Source organism: Hippoglossus stenolepis, chromosome 16 (genome assembly GCF_022539355.2).
Source record: "Hippoglossus stenolepis isolate QCI-W04-F060 chromosome 16, HSTE1.2, whole genome shotgun sequence".
Classification (NCBI taxonomy): Eukaryota; Metazoa; Chordata; class Actinopteri; order Pleuronectiformes; family Pleuronectidae; genus Hippoglossus; species Hippoglossus stenolepis.
This window is the reverse complement of record NC_061498.1, coordinates 7,996,986-8,015,686: the sequence shown is the minus strand read 5'-3', so window position 1 is coordinate 8,015,686 and position 18,701 is coordinate 7,996,986. Positions and strand designations below refer to the sequence as shown.

Genomic DNA, 18,701 nt, shown 5'->3' with positions numbered 1-18,701 from the left:
GATATGAACGCTGCCATCTTGTGGATTTGGACCCAGAGTCAGCACAGTAGTGATGGAGGCAAGGTAGCGCTGGATTTATAGCATAAAATAACAAATTAACACCAAACTCACCAGAAAAAACAGTTGACGGAATTTTGAGGGATGCATTGACATTTTAGTTTGGTCTATGTCCCATCCACTAACATAGAAGAGTAATTTAACATACAGTAGTTATTAGATGTGCTAAGCTTTAGCACACTGGTGGTAGTTAGGTCACAAACAGGCGTTCAGTCTATTTCCTACACCCTGGCTATTGGTTGTGGATCTCTGTACAGATGGATCTGATATTTAGGTTCCCTCTACAGGTTTTAAATTTGTAGCATTAGGAAACAAAAAAGGATGAAACATTACAGTGTGACTGTCACATGAAATAACACTTTACTTCACAACACAGAGAATCCGAGTCAGGATGACGGTTTTATATGCCCCACTGTGGTTTGCATACTTTACATATCAAAAAAGCTTCAAAATAATCACAGATAGAAATAGAACAATTTATTGTAAGTGATAAACAGATTGACGTCCAAGGCAGTTGATCAAGTGGCAAAACTACAAAACCCTACATCATGGAATCTGTGTATGTTTTGTTCTCTGATTATTGTTGTCATTTTTTATTTACAGATGAGGTATCACTGGTATATCTGCAAAATACAGAGGAATATCATCAAAATTAAGATATGTAGCATCCCTTAGGCCAACACTAAATATAATGAAAATATAAATGCAGTAAAAAGAAATAGTGGTTTATTGTGAAGCGTGACATTTCTCTTTCCAATGTCCTGTCAATGAACACATATTCTGTCTTGCCTTGTCTTGTAATAAATACATTTCTATCATTTAAAAACTGTGACTGTTGCGTTTCAAATCAACAGAAACTATAAATATCATCTTATTTAATAAACAAAACATAAAGCAAGTAAAAAAGGATTTTCCAAGGCAATGTTTTTTACTTTTCCTTTGGTACCTATTTTCTTTTTAACTTTTGTACATTAAAATACAACCAAGAGAAATGGTTAAATAACTAAGCCATTAACTGTGTGTGTGTGTGACTTGCATATTGGCAGCACTGTGCGCACGTCATCTTCGACTCTACGGCAAAACAGAGACATTTTGTGAGCGCTGCACGTCACGTTGATTCCACTGAGGCAGAATGGGCCAAGAAGAGTCCCAGTTTGTGGACTTTGTATTCCTCTACATCGTACCTGAGAACATTAGCCCTGAACAGTCCCTCCAAAAAGAGGCTGTCTATAATGCGTCCTCCTGTGTTAGTCCCACCCAAAGTCTTGTCCGCTTATCTGGTAGAAGTGGTGGTTGAAGGGTCTGTAGAAGTCTCTCAGTCTCTGTAGGACCTCGGAGGGGATCTGGGGATGGGGTCTGCCCTTTGACTTTCCAAGGCAACGAGGTCTGCTGCTCCCCTCGGGCTTCTTCAAGCAGGGGAAACCTTTGGTCTGGTTGAAGTAGAAGTGTTTGTCTGAAACAACCCTTTTCAGACCCAGGAAGTCTTGAACCCGGCCCATCTCGCCAGCCGGGTCGCTAACCAACCGCTCACCACTGACAAACAGAAAATGAGACAGGGGGAAGTGCTGCAGCCAGTTCTCCAGATGCTTGGCGTAGAGGCCGATGCGCACGGCGCTCCACGTGGTGTCAATCAGACCTGTGGAGGAGTTTTTCAAGGCCAGGCTCTGGAAGGATGGGAGGCCGGGGTTCTTGGACAGTGTCTGGGTGTAGTCAGACACCGCCCGGGTCACAGGATCCCTGACCACCACAATGAGCTTGGTCTGGCAGTTCATGGTGCAGACACGGCCAGGAGCCTCCTTTGTGACAAAGTAGCTGGGGGTTTTCTCCATGGTGATCTGTCCGTCCAGTGTCCGAGGCATCAGGTTCCTAAACAAAAAGAAATAACTGGTCAGACACCACCAAATCTGATTAATCTCTTAAAACACAAAGGGAAAACTGTTAGTTCTCTCTGTGTGCATCACCACAAACCATCCCTCGGTCATATGATTAATTATTAATATATAAATATCGATTAGTGCAGCTTTAAAAAGACAAATTTTCTTTATCACATAATTACACCGTTTGTCTAAATTGCACCAAAGGGAATAAGCTACATTTAAGCTTTTTTTTTTTACCCTTAATTTTCAACCAGAGCCACTTTTTAAATACAGGAGCAGCGACCTCAAATCCAAGCTCATTTAATCACACACTGACTTTGGTGAAAATAAAAATCAAGCGATAATGTAAACACATCATATACACTAGACTTTAAAGCTAACCCAAAGTCTGCCGTGATTAAAGCTTCGAGCGCTGTTCTGTGTTTATGCACGAGGGCCCCAGACAGGCCCTCAGAGCCTCACTGTATGAGGCCTGCACAACAGCACCATCCACTCACTACGGGCCCGATGAGTCAAAACCACAAAGCCTCAAGAACCACTTAACAGCAATTTCCTACAGATTTCCAACCCCCCATTCATCTTGCAAGATCAGTCCCAAACACACACACACACACACACACACACACACACACACACACACACACACACACACACACACACACACACACCTCCCCTACGGGCTCCTCCTGCAAGGACCCAAACAAAATCAGCAGGAAGTGGGACCAGGATGACAAGCTGCTGAGCTCAGCTAGTGTGTTAAACATATGCCTGCAATAAGGGAGAGATGCTCGGCAAGATATGCCAATGTAAATCCATTATGGAATTTTGTTTTTCTATAATACAGAGATACGTTTTACACAATGATCCAACAAACTATTACTCACTAATCTACTGAATTATCGTTTGTTTATCTTTGTTTCTTGAGCTGTTTTCAGACATGAACTGTTGAAAATGGCTTTTGCCTTTCGCTAACTTGACATCTTCCTCAGCTTCTTCTACGTGCATGGCTCCTCTTTTTCATCGTCTTCTGATACATTTGTATTCCTTCAGTTTTGTGTCACATGTTAGAAAGGTCAACAACATGTCGACCAGAACACTGCTTCGGAAAGCTTAGGTTTCTACTCTACTTTACGAACATCTGTGTGCACTATAGCTGTGAGAATCTTTTTTTCTCATCGATATGCTTCAACAGCATCTCCTCACAGTTCAGAGTAGCTGTCCTCCATGTTACACACACGGTCTTCATTCAGGACTATCCAGCAAACAGGCATTGTGGGTATCATATCCTGCAGATACGGTATGTGTCTCATTTGTCTATGTTGGACACAGACGGGCTGCATGAGGCGGGCTCGTGGTGGGTCAAGTATTTTTGCATGACAAACGCAAGATGAGCAATGTTTGCCTGTAGTTAATTCACCCAACACATCCTATACCGTGTTACTGGAAACAGAGATCTTTCATGTGGCTTAATAGAAAACAAACATGGGGCCTCTGTGCTTTATTTGTTTCAGATTGGAAGTCAGTGACAAGAGGCCATTCAGGAGTGTAGATGAATGATGGACGCGGAAAAGAAATGTATTTCAATAGTGTCAGTTATTAGGGAGCTCATATCAGTGATTAATAAAAGGCAGTATTCATAAAATCCAATGGGCTCATTGTTTGCAAGTCGGTACAAAAATAACAGCTGGCAGCAGAAATGTTTTTCAACTTAGGAAACTATAATTAGCTAAGAAACAAATATAAACCCAGCTGCATGCAGACAAATTGGTGGACATCTTGAGGCAGCAGCATTTAGATTTTTCATTTCAGCTTTAAAGACAGGACTTGAGAGATAGACCCTCGAATATTTTTAAAACTCAATTATTAGAAACCCTTGTTGTTTTCCCTTCACGTGTCCTAGTGCTCCATTATAGTTCAATATCGCTAAACTTCATTTTAAATTCTAGTGGACATCTGACACTGTGGGAAACACACATAACCTGTTCACTTTCTTTAGACTTAGACGAGGAAATCAATAATTATCAATGAATCTGGAGTTTTTCCTGCGTAAGCTTTGAGTTTCACCTTTTTCCTCAAAGTTAAGCTATTTCGACCCAACTCCCCATTAAATGATACTCGTAATAAAAAAAACATTAATTGATTATTATCCAAGTACAAGAGCTGCAAACGGCCTCTCCCTGTCTGTCTGTCCCCTGTTTATCTGTGTCTGATCAATATGTCTGTCTCTATATGATGGATTGTTCAACATATGTTGGTGTGTGTGTGTGTGTGTGTGTGTGTGTGTGTGTGTGTGTGTGTGTGTGTGTGTGTGTGTGTGTGTGCACACAGGCGACACATTCACACAGGCAAGCACAGAGGTGTCAGTGTCCCCTAATGAGAAACTGGGCACTCATCTTCCTCTGTGCCCCCCTCCTCTCTCGTTCAAAGTCTTGGATTTGTCCTTCACTCCTTCACATAAGTGTCACTTCAGTAATTGACCAGAAGTTGTCTGTTCAATTCTCATGAATAGTTAATGAATTGTGGCTTCTGCCCCCCCACCACTCTCCTCGGGTCCCTATCTCCCTCATCACAATCTGTCTCATTATCAGAGAATCAATAAAAGCCATTTTCTATCATAAATCTACCTGTGTACATGGTGTCAGGAGAAACTGTAAACATTTCAGGGATGATTAATCTCTTGTCAATGTTCTCATACATGTAAATTTATTCTTATGCTTTATACAAACACACCTCGTTCACTCAGCATCAGGAAATATGCATTTGAAACTACTGTTGTTTGCACATGAACGTGTGTAACAATGCAAGTTATACAGCAGTACTGTAGCCTCTGTGTTATTACGTTTGTAACTCTACTTGCTAACTTATGCCAACATGTTGTTGAATTTGGGCTTGACTTCCTCTTTTTGTCAGAATAAACAGAGTTCACCTCCAAAGATGTGCATGGAGTGGCCCATTTCATCAAATCACAATGCACATGACGCTAGACTCCAGCAGCTATTCATGCGAAGAGAGTAACTATGGACACGAAGATGTTTTCTACTAAGTGCAGCCCGGGAAAGCCTTGCTGACAAACCACATTAGTCTGGAACTCCCTGCTGTTAAAAGGATGTCGAGCTTTTCCTCCCTGAAGTGTTGCAGCACTGATTAATCTACTGATATGTTCTCTGCAGTCTGGGTCAGACGATTAAATACTAACGGCGGCAACAAGGATGTGGCCAAGAGACTTCCTGGCCCCCCCTGAGATTATGGGTTCTCCCGCTGATGTGCTCCAGCTACACCCCTTTAGTGCCCCAACAAAAGGCATTGTGCACAGATATTAAAGCAGATGTTTAGATCAAAAAAGATCCTAAAAATTCCATTATCAATTCATTTTCTCAAACAGAATAGATCTAAAATCCAATGGATTACAGTCATTTACTGAAACATCTGAGCTGAATGCTGATTTTTCGAGGGAGGATAACAATCTGACAGGCATCTCCATGTCCAAACGCTTTCTTAGCCGAGACCCAATTAAAGTGGTGGTGGAAAAAATTAGGGCTGTAAAAACGGGAAGTGAACAACAATCTGGAGGAAAACACTTCCCAGCAGCAGATCAGACTGTGACAGGAGGAGCCTGCGGGTCACGGACGCCCCGTCAGGATGAATGTGGGAACCTCGATTTATGCCAGGATATAGCATATGCTGCTGTACCCCTCTGACCAGAAAACAACAGAGACACAACAAATGAAATGCTGTGAGCTCAACAAGCAGCAAATTAACAGACGGTTTGGAGGATGAGTTTGACGTTTTGGGGAATGAACTCATTTGTTTTCTTGACTGGAGTTAGATGAGAAGATTTTGACACCACACAGTACATACCTGACTAGCTTGTAGCCGCTTAGTTTAGCTTAGCATACAGACCTGGAAACCTAACCTGGCTCAGCCCAAAGGAAACTAAATAGGAGGAACTTGTAAACCTTGACACCTTCTATCGCATCTGTTTTCAGTACAAAACCAAAGAGTAAAAGTGATAAATTGCAGTTTTGTGTCAGATTTCTTGGCAGAGAGAATCAAAATCTTGAATTATCCACTGATTACCTGGTAAACCACAATTTGTGTTTATGGCTGAACTACTTTTTTAACTTTTCAGTCAGGTTATCTGTTTGCACCAGTTTCAAGTCTTTATGGTGAGTTAAGCTAAATGGCTACTGTCAGTAGCTTCAGATTTAATGGACGTAAGAGTAGCACCAATCTAATCTAACTCAACTCTGTAAGAAACAGGAGTGTTTCAAGGGACTTTGGGGGAACGACATCAACCCAAACCAATCCCCCAAGAAACACATGATACCAAACAACTTCATTACAATCTTCTAACCACTCTTATCAAAATTGTAAACAAAGCGCATTTACTGTTCGTGGACATAAATAAAAGTACAATGGTAAAGTTTGAGTGCAAACCCCTAGCACCATCCCATCATCATCAAATGTGTAACGTACACATTTAGATGTTATAGCCTTCAACCAAAACTTTAAAATAATGAAGCAGAATAGGGGCATTGGGTCTCTTTTGGGGGTTTCCAACCATGATGTCATTGCAGTCTCATGTCGTAGCCAATCACAGATTTTAAGGAGGTTCTCATTAAACTGTCTTTGCCGTAGACTAACGAACGCCATTCTTGGGGCCGCCCTCTCAGCTCGAGGGCCCCAGACCATTCCTTGCTTTGTCTACCCTGTTGCAACGTCCCAGGGTAAGAGAGCAAATAAATGTATCGGCAAAAATGTCAATCTGTTGCTTTCGCTTTAACCTGAGTAGACTACACAAAGCCTGAAAGTTGAACGTAAGCTTACATTAACATGCCACTGATACTGTGAGTGTGATAGTATCCAAGAACCTGAACACACAAGAGGAGTCGTCATTGTTTGGGGAACAGTAGGGGCGAGTGACGCCATGCTGTCTATGTGTTCATTGTCTAAACAGAAACCTGATGCAAGCGACAAGGCCTCATAGTGTCTGTCGAAGGGGAACTGAAACACAAATTCACAATGATAATGCCAAATGTAGCCCGAGGACGGGTTTCAGACTGAAAAACAACTTATAAACACATTTTCACAACGTGTATCAAACTTTATATTCAAACACACACGATCACACTTGATGCAGTGTGAGTCAGCGTCAGCCTGGAGGGGAATTTATGGCAGTTACGCTGACGATCATCACCTCGCTCTCCGCGAGAGAGAGGAAGTGGATAGAAACCACATGACGTCAGAGAGACTGTTGCCACCCACAGATTATAAATACATAGTTATCAGCTGTTTCCCTCTCTATTAATTTCTAAACGGGACTCTACTTGATGTGCAACCCTCACTATGCAGAGACTACAGTGTTTAAATTTACATCTGTGGTGGTTAACAGCATTATATAATTGCAATTAGTGGGAATTTGTGTGGGTTTGTTTCGTGTGTGTGTGTGTGTGTGTGTGTGTGTGTGTGTGTGTGTGTGTGTGTGTGTGTGTGCGTGTGTGTGTGTGGGTGTTGCTAGCGCACATGTAGACTCTTACGTCACGTTGAGAACTTATAGGGTCACAGGAGGGCTGGAGCCAATCGTTGGGCGAGAGGCGGGGTTCACGCTGGGTGTGTCACAGGGCCAACATACAGAACCACACAAACTATTCACACTCATATCCACACCTATGGTCAATTTGCAGTTTCCAATTAATCTAACTCCAATCTGCACATTTTTGTAGGAGGAAGCCGGCGATGGGAAGAACATGGGAACGTGTCACAGAAAGACCAAGCTCCAAACCACCGACGTTGATAACCACCGCGCCACCGTGTAGAATTTGATTTGCTAAATTATTTCGTGAATATCTAATCAAAGAATAAGTAAATATGAATCTGAAAAGAGATGTATTATCAACTATCTACTTGAATAATTGATGCTAGGTGCACAATTTGTGCCCAGTTCTTGCTCACTTATCGGCGTAATGCTAAACAGAACATTACGGTTGTGGCTCTTTTCGTCATTTACAGTTATGAAAACCAGACTCATTCTTGTAAACCATGCAATTGTTGACTACGTGTGATAAAACAACTGTTTTTTAAATTAAATTTAGGGATCCGCTGGAGACGCCCGTCTGTTTTCAACTTTGTATTTTTCTTTTCTGAAAAATGGCAACGCAACTGAGCATTAATGCCAAGCATCTGAAACATTTCATCATTCACCATTATTTCTTCACACAGCATTTTCCTCACGATAGCCAACTGCAGCACAACTCAATACGACACGACTCAAACCTCCCCACAATTTAACAGGCGCCCCAAAAATAGACCACAATGCACCTCAAATTATTATAATTCTCACCATCTGGGGTACGAGTGTGGGGCCTTTTCAAATCTTGCACCACCACCCAGACCCAACTCTCGCCAAAACCCACCACCTTTGAAACACACTCTACAGCTCAACACTACAGACACCACTTCCTGGTCTGTTACACTAATCAGCAGCTATCATTAACGGCCTCAGGGCTTGACACAGAATGAGGTGTCGGGAAAATCACCCTCACCGCGGAGGGCATTGCTCCGTGTGCATTAGAGTAAACGTTTAGCATTTCATCTTTCTGAAGATCCAGACTGAGATGATAAATACTTGACTCAGGCCTCACAGAAAAAAAACTGTTGTTGTAGTTGTAGGATGATTTTAGTTGATGGATATAACATATTTTTAAAGAATGATATAAACAGCACATTAAGGGCATAAAGCTAATGATTTTGTTCCATCTTTAATTAACAGTAAAGTTCTGATATTACATATTTAATCAAGATGAATCCATATTCACCAATGCATTGCATTATTAAAACCATCAACAAAAAGCTCCTGTTCAATACACATGCAGATTAAATACTGTCCAATCAATTCTCTGCCATGCCTTATCAATGACTTTAAATGTGTCTTCGATTTTCATTCGTATGGATGGAAAAATGAAAAACATATTGACATACAGACTGCAGAAATCTACTTGAAAAAAAGTAGTTTCTAGTTTATTAACTTTAACGGACAGTAAATGTATGTTATAAAAGTTTTGGTTTAGCCAGAGGTCAAAGGTCATTTGTTTTAAAATGCTGACATCGAAAATCATGATGATGTTTCGAAATTAAATAAAATGCCAAAACCAATCGAAAAAAAAAAAACTCTGTCAGATGTGGAAAAAGAGTACAGGACCAAAAAAATGATAATAATGTAAGATAAAACTGATCCAGCTAAAATAACGTCCTACTGACCTACTGCTGGTCATATTTACATGAATCTGTATTTATAATGACCACTGTCAATTGCAGCACTGCCGACATTTCTGCTTGACCTTGAGCTGCTGCCCATAAAGGATGTGTACGATATTTTTTATAGCTATCCGATCGGGCATGGCCTTTGGTGTCAAGACAGTAAGTCAACCAATTGACAAGCTGTCAAAATATTGATGAGACAGGGAGGTTTTCCTCAAATAGAAATGCATAAATGATCCATTCATAAATCAGACCAGTCACTTGGTTTCCAGGATCTTATTTTGGTTCTTGGATTCATTAACTGATCTTTTTTTTTTACAGTGAAATAACCACAGCTTGTTCCGCTACGAGAGAACAAAAACAAATGTGTTTATTCTAACGACATCAAGACACAAGATACAAGAAAAAAAAAAGGACTGAATTTACAGATTACTCATTCCAGGCCACCTCATGGTGACAAAGCCGTGACAATCAGAACCATTGTGCCACGGAAAGCTGAGGTTTTTCTGTTTTCCGTGGTGGCTCTCAAGTCCCATCTGAAACCCATCACTTCTACGAATTCCCCTTAAAACCATAAAACAACACAGAAAATCATTAAATCTTTGCTAAATTTTTCGAATGCGCTATTTGTGGTTTTTCAATTCCAGTAATCGGCACATATACGGACATGCAAACGAGAGGATGGGGTGGAGAGAAAAAAAAGTGAAGAAAGAGGAATGAATGGATCACGATGGAAAATATACATGAATGATGCTTGTCGAAGTTTGTCTCACGGGAGACAATGCTGGTGTAACAGTACGTCTACGCTGCCACGTCTGTGAAGTGTCTCCAACATGTGGATCACCCCTGGTGACACGTAATGGTTCAATCCAATATCTGCTCTCATCCAATCTGGAACAACTTGGTGAATACTATGTTATTTATGAACATCTGAATCTTTCTGATATAAAATCATAAACATATTTTTGGAGGCATGGCTGAAATACCAGCATGCATAGGTCAAGGAGCAGCGGTGTGTGTGTGTGTGTGTGACAGCTCAGACTCTGTTCACTGACAGTCAGGTGCGACTGGCTTGTTCGACATGGATGAGTTGTTTTAGTCATCAACACACACACACACACACACACACACACACACACACACACACACACACACACACACACACACACACACACACACACACACACACACACACACACACACACACACACACACACACACACACACACACACACACACACACACACACACACACACCTTCTCTGTGGGTCACTGCAGATGACAGCGAACAGTTTTCCCAGTTCCTGAGATTCAGTGACAACAGGAGAATCGTCTTTCAGGCTCACGTTGCTGCTGCTTCTGTTGTTGAGTTAAACTTTTCAACCTACACCTCGGCTTTCAGTTGAATTTACTTCTATTAAAATCAGGACATTTTCTTGAGGGTTGAAATATTGAATGTACTGTGTTTAGACCCTCATTTACCCTGTAAATATAATTATTATAAAACAAATGCTGAGACATTTGTTCCTCATGAGCTTCATGCTGACTGTAACTATACTGAAAAATTTGGCACCAGTCTCCGTCAGTTTTGTTTAAGAATATATGATTAGAACTGAAACAATAAATGTATAAAATTAACTGGTGAAGGACGTTAGCTCATCTTATAGTTTCTAAAACTCTTCAGTTATCTATACTGTCTATCATTTGAGGGTCTCCCCAGTGGCTGGAGCCAATCCCAGCAGACGTTGGACAAGAGGCCCAGTACAACCCGGGACTGGTCGCCACTGTGTCACAGGGCTGAGATCTACAGACAAACGTCGTACAGGAGAATGAACTGAATGTCTCTCGATTTTGTGTTTAAACTAAACAGAACAAATGGTTAGGTGAGATTGATCAATAATGAAAAGAATCATTACTCTCAGCCCGTGTTATGATTGCCCTAACAATCACAGTTAGTATTGCTGCTGTGTCACAGCACTAACAGCTTTAAGGCAGCAGTCAGGCTAATTAAAACACACAGAAACACACATAAAACATGCCCTGGAAACACCAGGTCTGCCACAGGTATTTCCACATAAAGACCTCCTCGCCGCTAAAGGAATAATAAGGGGAAGGGAAACTAGACAGCAGGGGTGGAAAATAAGGAATGAGAGAAATTTGTGAGAATTAAAAATGGGACAGAATAATGTGGGAAGAAAGATCGGTTGTGAATGTGGTGTAGAAAGACGGCGGATGAGAGGAGTGAAAAAAAACAAGGCGCTAGATAAGGGAGGGAAGTGCTAACCTGCATGTGGTGCGTGTGTGTTTTCGCTTGTTTGTGCGTGCAGAGAGGGGGAAAAAAGAGAGGACGCTTAACAGCATGCTAAAATTATCAATGGTGAAAGTGTTTCCATGTGTCCTTGTGTTCTCAGTTCAGCTCCGAGAGGGTAACGAAGACAAAAAACAAGAGAAGATTCAATTACACTTCAGTGTTTCAGCTTGTTAATCAGTGGTTTTCATGCTGTCAAAGCTCCGTCTCTCCTCATGGCACCTTTACTGCTGAACTCACAGGTTCAAAACTGAGCACTGACACCGCTGATGAGTCTGTGATCTGCTCTGCTGAGATCTTCTTCAACAACATCTGGGGATGATCAGCTTCATCCACATACAAATCCTTCTTTAGGGCCTTGACTACACACAAATGATAGCTCTGGTCCGCCTGGTCACCCCAAATCAGCTGCTGCTGTCACTGTGACAGTGGCAGATGAGTGTTTCATCTGTTTTTAGAACTGTAAAACTGTAACTCGCAGCCAAGGCCGTAACGTCTTCAATGGGCTGCTTGTATCGATCAAAGTTTTATTAGAGTAGTATTAATCACCGTGATGTTTCAGCCTAGCCTCTTCTGCAGAACCATTGGGAATAAGGTGAGAACGTGGACGTCATGTTGAAGTGTATAAATGGCGTTTATATGGATGTCTGTCAAAGGTGATGAACCGCTCCTCTGGGACCTCACCGGCATTTTGATCCACACACACAAGGAGAATATTGGCTGTAGCTGATCTGAATACATCAGCCAGTCAGTGTATGGCTGTCCTGTCTATTGACTGGAGGCATCAGCACTTCTGCACATGCAGGTGAACGGATGTCAACCTCACGCTGACCCCTCAGCCTGCCACCATACATCATCCTGCATCGACTGAGGTTGAAACTTGTCAGTTTCCTATTGCAAGCTAAAAAAACTATATAAAAACAAACATATATGTGTAAATATATGCACAGTAAAATCTTTAACAGTTTTTTAAAGGTGCAGTTTTATACCATGAATACGTGTGACAAGAGTTTGTTGCACTTCTTCCTGTCTCACACTGAAGAGATTGAATTACATCTGTAACATCTGGACACGACTCGTGGTATGCCTTTGTTTTACATAGGCTATAAAAAACTTAACTCAATATTTGTAATCCGATTAATATCATAACACGATAATATCATAATACCAAACATATTTTCAGTTTACTATGCTTATAGAGACCAAAAGCGAAAGTTAAATAGTGAAATGTGTTGCCACTGGATCTATCTGACTTCTACCAGATGTAAAGTGAATATATAGTCTATAGTCCAAATAATCTAAGAACTGAGAAATGCAAATATTATTGCCTAGTGTTAACTAAAGATTAACTCATATTTACACTCTATAATCACTTTATGACTAAAATTATCTTATATATCCATAGGATGCGTAAAGTGTAAGTTTTTGAAGGTGTTTCCTACCTGTACCACTCCAGCCCTTTATCGTAAAACCTGTCGAAGAAGTGTGGCTCAGAACCGACCGCTCTCACGTCCGGGTGGATGCGGAGAAACTCCAGCAGTGCCCGGGTCCCTCCTTTCTTCACGCCGATTATAATCGCCTGTGGAAACCTTTTGGTCCCGAAGGTGTTGGACACGGGGATGCCGTCGCTCCGCGCGCTCGCATTCGTAATGTCCGGTGCGCGCGGAGGAAGCAAATGTCCCGTGGGCGCGTCCATCCTCGGTGAGTCAGTGCGGTTCCGCGCTGGTCGCAGGTCGTCCAGTACGCGGCGATGATCGTCCAGAGCGTCATAGTCCCTGTCTACCCCCCGCTGGCTGTACAGGGTCCTCGGAGCCGAGTCGCAGAATCCGGTGAGGCAGTAGAAGAAGTAGGTGAAGATCAGGACCATGGTGAAAAACACCGAGGCTTTGGACAGCGCCTTCCCAAAGTTGAACCTGACTCTGCCTCCACTACATCCCATGAGTTGATCTCCTGCTCGATGCCCAGGGGCCAAAACGGAGACAGCATGCTTCTTCTTCTTCCTACATTAATCGAATACTGTTGTAAAAATTTATACCGCAGAACCTGTTGCGTAAAAGTGAGCCATCACATGGAAAAGCTCCTCTCAGCAGCGGAGTCACACAGAGGATTTCTCAAAAAATAATCTTCATAGTCTTTGTCCAGAGAAGTCTGTTGAGAATGAGCCTATTCCTGCTCAGGGGAGAAAGTTGTATCGTTTAACATGACTCGTTTGTTTGCATATAGACTTTGACAGCCTGCTGTATCTGTGCGCTCTGAGCCACTAATCCCTCATTCAAGGTTTCTCCTCTGCGTCTCCTACGCCCCCTCCCTTCTTTTCCTAAGTCTCCACCCTTCTCTTCTCAAGCTATAGCGTAAACATGGACTCATCAACATAGTAGTGACATATGTGCTAACTTCCATGGGCAAAATCACTCCAATATATTTTTAGTTCTAACAAATTTGTTAAACCCACTTGACCGTGTCCAAAGAGATTTACAAGAATCGCTTTTGGCCTTTTTTTGCGACACAAGCAACAGAAATCGTTCTTTTTGTGGAACTTTGTGACCTGAAAAAAATCTAGAGCACTTTGTTATGAGCTAGGAAAATCCTCCTTGCCCCTTTGAACCCATATGATAGATGCCTCAGTCGGCCCTGTGAATAAGAGAAGCCTGAGGTCGTCTATCCCGTCGCCCTGGGACTCAACACTGAACCCACTCATAGGCAACAAAGTGACAAGTCTCCTGACACAAACCTTCAGAACAATAGGCCCAGGAGCCCCCGACTGCTCTGCCTCCATCCCATAAATACAGTATCTGAGGCTGAGTGTGTCACCTTGGGGGCTGTACAGGAAGGAGCAGCATAGGGATGTTCCCCTGATTCTGTAAAGCTGGAGCAGGTATTGAGTTTCTTCTTGGCAACGAGATGGAGTTCAGTCGTTCAACCTGACTAACGCACCGAGGGCGGCTGTCTGGATTGATGAAGGAAGAGGGAGGAGAGGTAAAGGGAGGTGGGAAAGAGGGGAACACACACACACACACATTCAGCCCTGGGGCACCGTTTGTTTCAGAAACAGATGACATTGGCAAACTCACTGTGTTGGCTAATTGAAGATTTTGTGTTTTCTCTTTATCTAGCTCTCTTGCTCTGTATATTCTCGGAGAAAACCGAGATTGCTTGGATAAAAAAGGATTGTTGGACATTTTATTGACTCTCTTGTTTGGGCGCCATCAGTCGGCTAGCTTAGCTCAGCACAAAGATTGGAAACAGAGGGAAACAGCTAGCCTGGCTTTATTTAAAGGTAACAGAATCTGCCTACCAGCAACTTGCTTACATCTCATTTGTTTAGACTGTAAAGAGTCAAAATGAACTGGGGTAGCCTATCTCTGGTTGTTGACCAGTTGCCAGGCTAATAATTGCTTATTGCTTATTTCCTTTCTTGCAGTTAGACGAGAATATCAATACCAATATCATATCTGCCTATTAAAGGCACGTTCAACATCGGGCCCAAAAGCTCTCAAATCTCCTTGTCAACGTCTGGCGCCTCTGTTTCATGGACAGTTTTGCATCTGTCGCATGTGAGAAACATCGTCAACATGCCCATTGGCTTGCTGTGAAATTTCCTGCTGCATTCTTACACGACTCACTCACACATTTTCTGGGCCTGGCAGGAAAAAACGTTCAGAGCAACTAACTCGGATATTTGCGTTCTCACAATAAAATGACTTCAGTGCATGTCTGAGAGCAGCTTGAGTGTTAGAGATGCTGAAGAAAAGATTAAGTTGTCATTCCAGCGGCTTCCCCCTGTTGAAGTTTTGTGCTAAGCCAACTTAGTTGGGGTAACTTCATATTTAATGTATATAAGAGTGTAATTAATCTCATCAGCAAAGTTTTCTCACAAAACTGAAAGAGTTGGTCCCAAAATGTAAAACTTTTTCTTTAAGAAAATAACTTTTCACATTTAAGTAGGCTATCTCGAAGTTACACTTTCCACCTTGTGAGATAAAAACAGTGCTCAAACAAAGGTCTCGGTGGATACTGACATGACGCAGGCAAATATAGAATAATGACATGTTTTGAGGCACAAACAGCCATTGTAAATCCATCCAAAGAGAGGCCAGCCTGGCACTGAGGAATTCACAGCTTTGGAAACGACTGTCTGCTGGCTAGCGGCAGATTTAGTCAGAATGAGGTCAGGATCCAAGCTTTGCTTTCATCAGACATTTTATTTGCTTTTCCCTCATACTAATTGCTCTAGTTGCAGTTAAACTGACAGGCTTGGACCCAGAAATATAAACAGTGAGATTAAAGAAACAAACAGGCAGCAGTGGTGTTGAGGAAACAAATACGACATGCAAGTTGTGAACTGTGTCTTTCCGTCTGGGACTGTGGTTAGGTAATATGTCTCCCTGTTGATGTGTTTGTGTGCATATGTCTCTCCTGCTGTGTCTCAGATTGGATGATTCAGTCAGTACACTTAGATGTAGTAGCCTGCACCGTGTAGTACACAGTGTACTTGAAGTATTCTGACAGGGCAGTGTTCTCTCAAATCAAACACAGCCATCTTGCACACATAGGAAATCGTGATTGCGAGACTTGACTGTGATTGTCGCCAAAATATTTGCTTGCTGCTCTGCTCACATGTCTAAAAGATTAGCCTTTTACTTTCCTGTGTGCGCCCCATGTTTCACACAAAGTGGAAATCAGAATGGTCCCACCCCTTTTTGCTACAAAGCCAACATGGTGAATGTAAGGTAAGAACAGTCAGTTGTTTTACATTCAACCTTTTTGACTGAGTGCACCATGTGGGTATATGTAGTGCATACTTGTCAGTGTAACTGTATATAAAGATGGACGACATGACTGCTCCCCAAAAGTGAAGCCATAGTGTCTCAATCGCCACCTAGGTTATAAATCCCGCCTCCTCCATGTTAGTGGGCGGAACATGGACCAAAAAAGTCAAAGTAAAAGTCAAATTTCTCAAATATCGTTTCAGTCATTTTAGGTAGTTCTTATCACGCTTTTGGTTTTAATGAGTTCTATAAAAACAGGGTGAAACTTCATGATTGACAGCTGAGACTGACTAGCGATTGATTGAGTATGTGTATCAGTGGGACATCTCTACCATGGCTCCAGCCCCCCCAATAGCTACTGTGCAGACTCTTGCTCCAAATGTGCAAGATGGCAGCGTTCCTATCCGGAATATTTTGGCTTCATTCCTGGATAATGGAAGGAAATGGAGAACAATTTGTCCATCTTTTTATACAGTCTATGGTGTGAACACACCTCATGCACTCTAAATAACAAGTGTGTGTAGGGAAGTTTGCAATTTGAGGCACCGTAATTGTCTTTGTACACTTAACCGTGTGCTCACATTCATGTGTAGGGCCGTTAGGGATGCGTGCGTGCAGTCCAGACATTATATATCCAGCCGTGACAGCAGCAGGCAGGTAGGCGCTGCTGCTGCTGCATCTCTGTGTGAATCGCTGATAGAGATTTCCATAGCCTGAGGCCTGCTGATGGCGGGTACATGTGTCAGCCATTACAGCAAATTACAAATCCTCTCGAGCGAAAGCAGAATGTTCCACTCTCATTTTGTAATTTCCAGTATGAGGAAGAACTTGTCGGTGATTTAAAATAGCCGCAAGATACCCGTCAGAATCCTTAAAGCCATCATGACAGATCTTTGAAACCACAGACCAGGAGATGCTCATTTAGCGGTGCAGAGGCATGGCTGTAGTTTCCTACAAATGGAAGCTCATGCTGTCTGGAATGAATATCAATGAGATATTTACTAATAATGAACTCCAGATTGAAGATGTACAGAGTATTTTTCAAATGTTTTGTATTGGATGTAGCTTCTATTGAATCATAAACCAACTCCCCTTTCATCTACTGTTCTTGTCAGTGATGTGGTTCATAGATTAAAGCAGGGGGTAATCCCAAAACAATTCATTTTATAGATCATATTGTGGTGTCTGAAGTGCAGCTGCTTTGATGAAAGAAAAGATGTCACACACACTCTTCAATATATTCGCTGCTCAATTGTTGAACCCTCAGGTAGTGAATACAAAGGCGGACAACAAAGCGACGGTGAGGCCCCACCCTTCTCCTGGAGCCGTCCCAACTTTCATCTGCAAATTGAAGCAAAAAATCAGTAAGACTGATGGTTGGAAGAGGAGACGGAGGAGGGAACAAAATCACTCTGATCTCTCAAACCATACACAGCCTTCTGGCCCGCACGTCTTCCTGGACTCCTCCCAGCCCTCCATCCCTCGTGTCCCGCCACCTTCACACAGGTGCATCGATCTCTGACGCCTGCAGCGGGACTTTATAGACTCGTAGACCTGCCCTGCAGCTTTATCAAGACATCACTGAAAAGATGAATGTACCAAAGATCAGAGAGGAGAGATGTTCGCAGCTTATGCATCATCCTCAACGGCCTTGAAAGCATTAAACAGTGTGAGACCCACATAATGCCTCAAGATTTACATGGGAGTCATTTTATATCTGAGGAAGAGTTTGCTGCGATTCATTCCAGCTTCATGTGGGTTAGATTTGAGCAGCACCCACTGCCAGGAGGTTCAATTATGTAAATAATATACATGTATAGAGATATAAGCCCAAAGATATTTTTCACATAAACAAAAATGCATGCAAGCCATCCTTGACTGCTGGGAAACAGCTGCACAGAACAATTTTCAATGTGTCTTTCATCCTGGCAATAAAAACCGAAAATGCCTTTCCAGGAAGCAAGTCTGTACAGGAGTCCCGTGTTTTTTCAAACAGTTATTTACCTTCTCTGGGTGCTCTATTGAAGCAGGAGATTCAGGCGAGCGGGAATCTAAAGAGCACAGAGGGAATAGAACTGAATGACAATCATGTCGTCACGCAAGCCACAGACCATTTGGGAAAGGCCTTCTTTGCTAATCCACAGCTCTGCGGTGAGAAGTGGGATGTGGTGGTCGGCTCCTAAGTGATATTGGGTGCGTTGGGAAGGGTGGAGGCACAGGGAGAGCAGGGCATGGCGGAACGAGCTCCCCATTGACATCAGGACAGCAGAAAGTCTACACATCTTCCGCCGCAATCTAAAAACACACCTCTTCCGACTATACCTTGAATAAAAGTTTAAACTAACAATTTAGTAGCACTTAAATGGCACTTACTTATAGCACTTTGTAGTTTGGCTTTCTTGAAGAAATTGCACTTTCTTGATTCTTGTTGTT

At 42.3% G+C, this 18,701-nt stretch overlaps 1 protein-coding gene and 1 long non-coding RNA gene across 2 annotated transcripts; both read right to left on the bottom strand.

The window, feature by feature from the left end:
- Positions 1-519: 519 nt before the first annotated feature.
- On the bottom strand, positions 520-13,980 carry LOC118123415 (heparan sulfate glucosamine 3-O-sulfotransferase 6). Its single transcript, XM_047343919.1, has 2 exons — positions 12,942-13,980; positions 520-1,923 (listed from the first exon to the last, which is right to left on the bottom strand). Exons 1-2 carry the CDS (start codon positions 13,436-13,438, stop codon positions 1,305-1,307), a joined length of 1,116 nt encoding a protein of 371 aa, XP_047199875.1. The 5' UTR covers positions 13,439-13,980; the 3' UTR covers positions 520-1,304.
- Positions 13,981-16,505: 2,525 nt separating this feature from the next.
- LOC124851107 lies at positions 16,506-18,324 on the bottom strand. The gene is made up of 3 exons (XR_007034894.1): positions 18,273-18,324; positions 17,700-17,849; positions 16,506-17,609 (listed from the first exon to the last, which is right to left on the bottom strand). It is a non-coding gene; the product is annotated as an uncharacterized LOC124851107 (long non-coding RNA).
- Between the last annotated feature and the right edge of the window lie 377 nt (positions 18,325-18,701).

Bases quoted from the DNA above. Each gene is read 5' to 3' on its own strand.
- LOC118123415 (XM_047343919.1), bottom strand. From the start codon at position 13,438: ATGGGATGTAGTGGAGGCAGAGTCAGGTTCAACTTTGGGAAGGCGCTG. The intron at 1,924-12,941 runs GTAGGAAACACC...CTTTTTGTTTAG, and splicing joins AAAGGGCTGGAGTGGTACAG to GAACCTGATGCCTCGGACAC.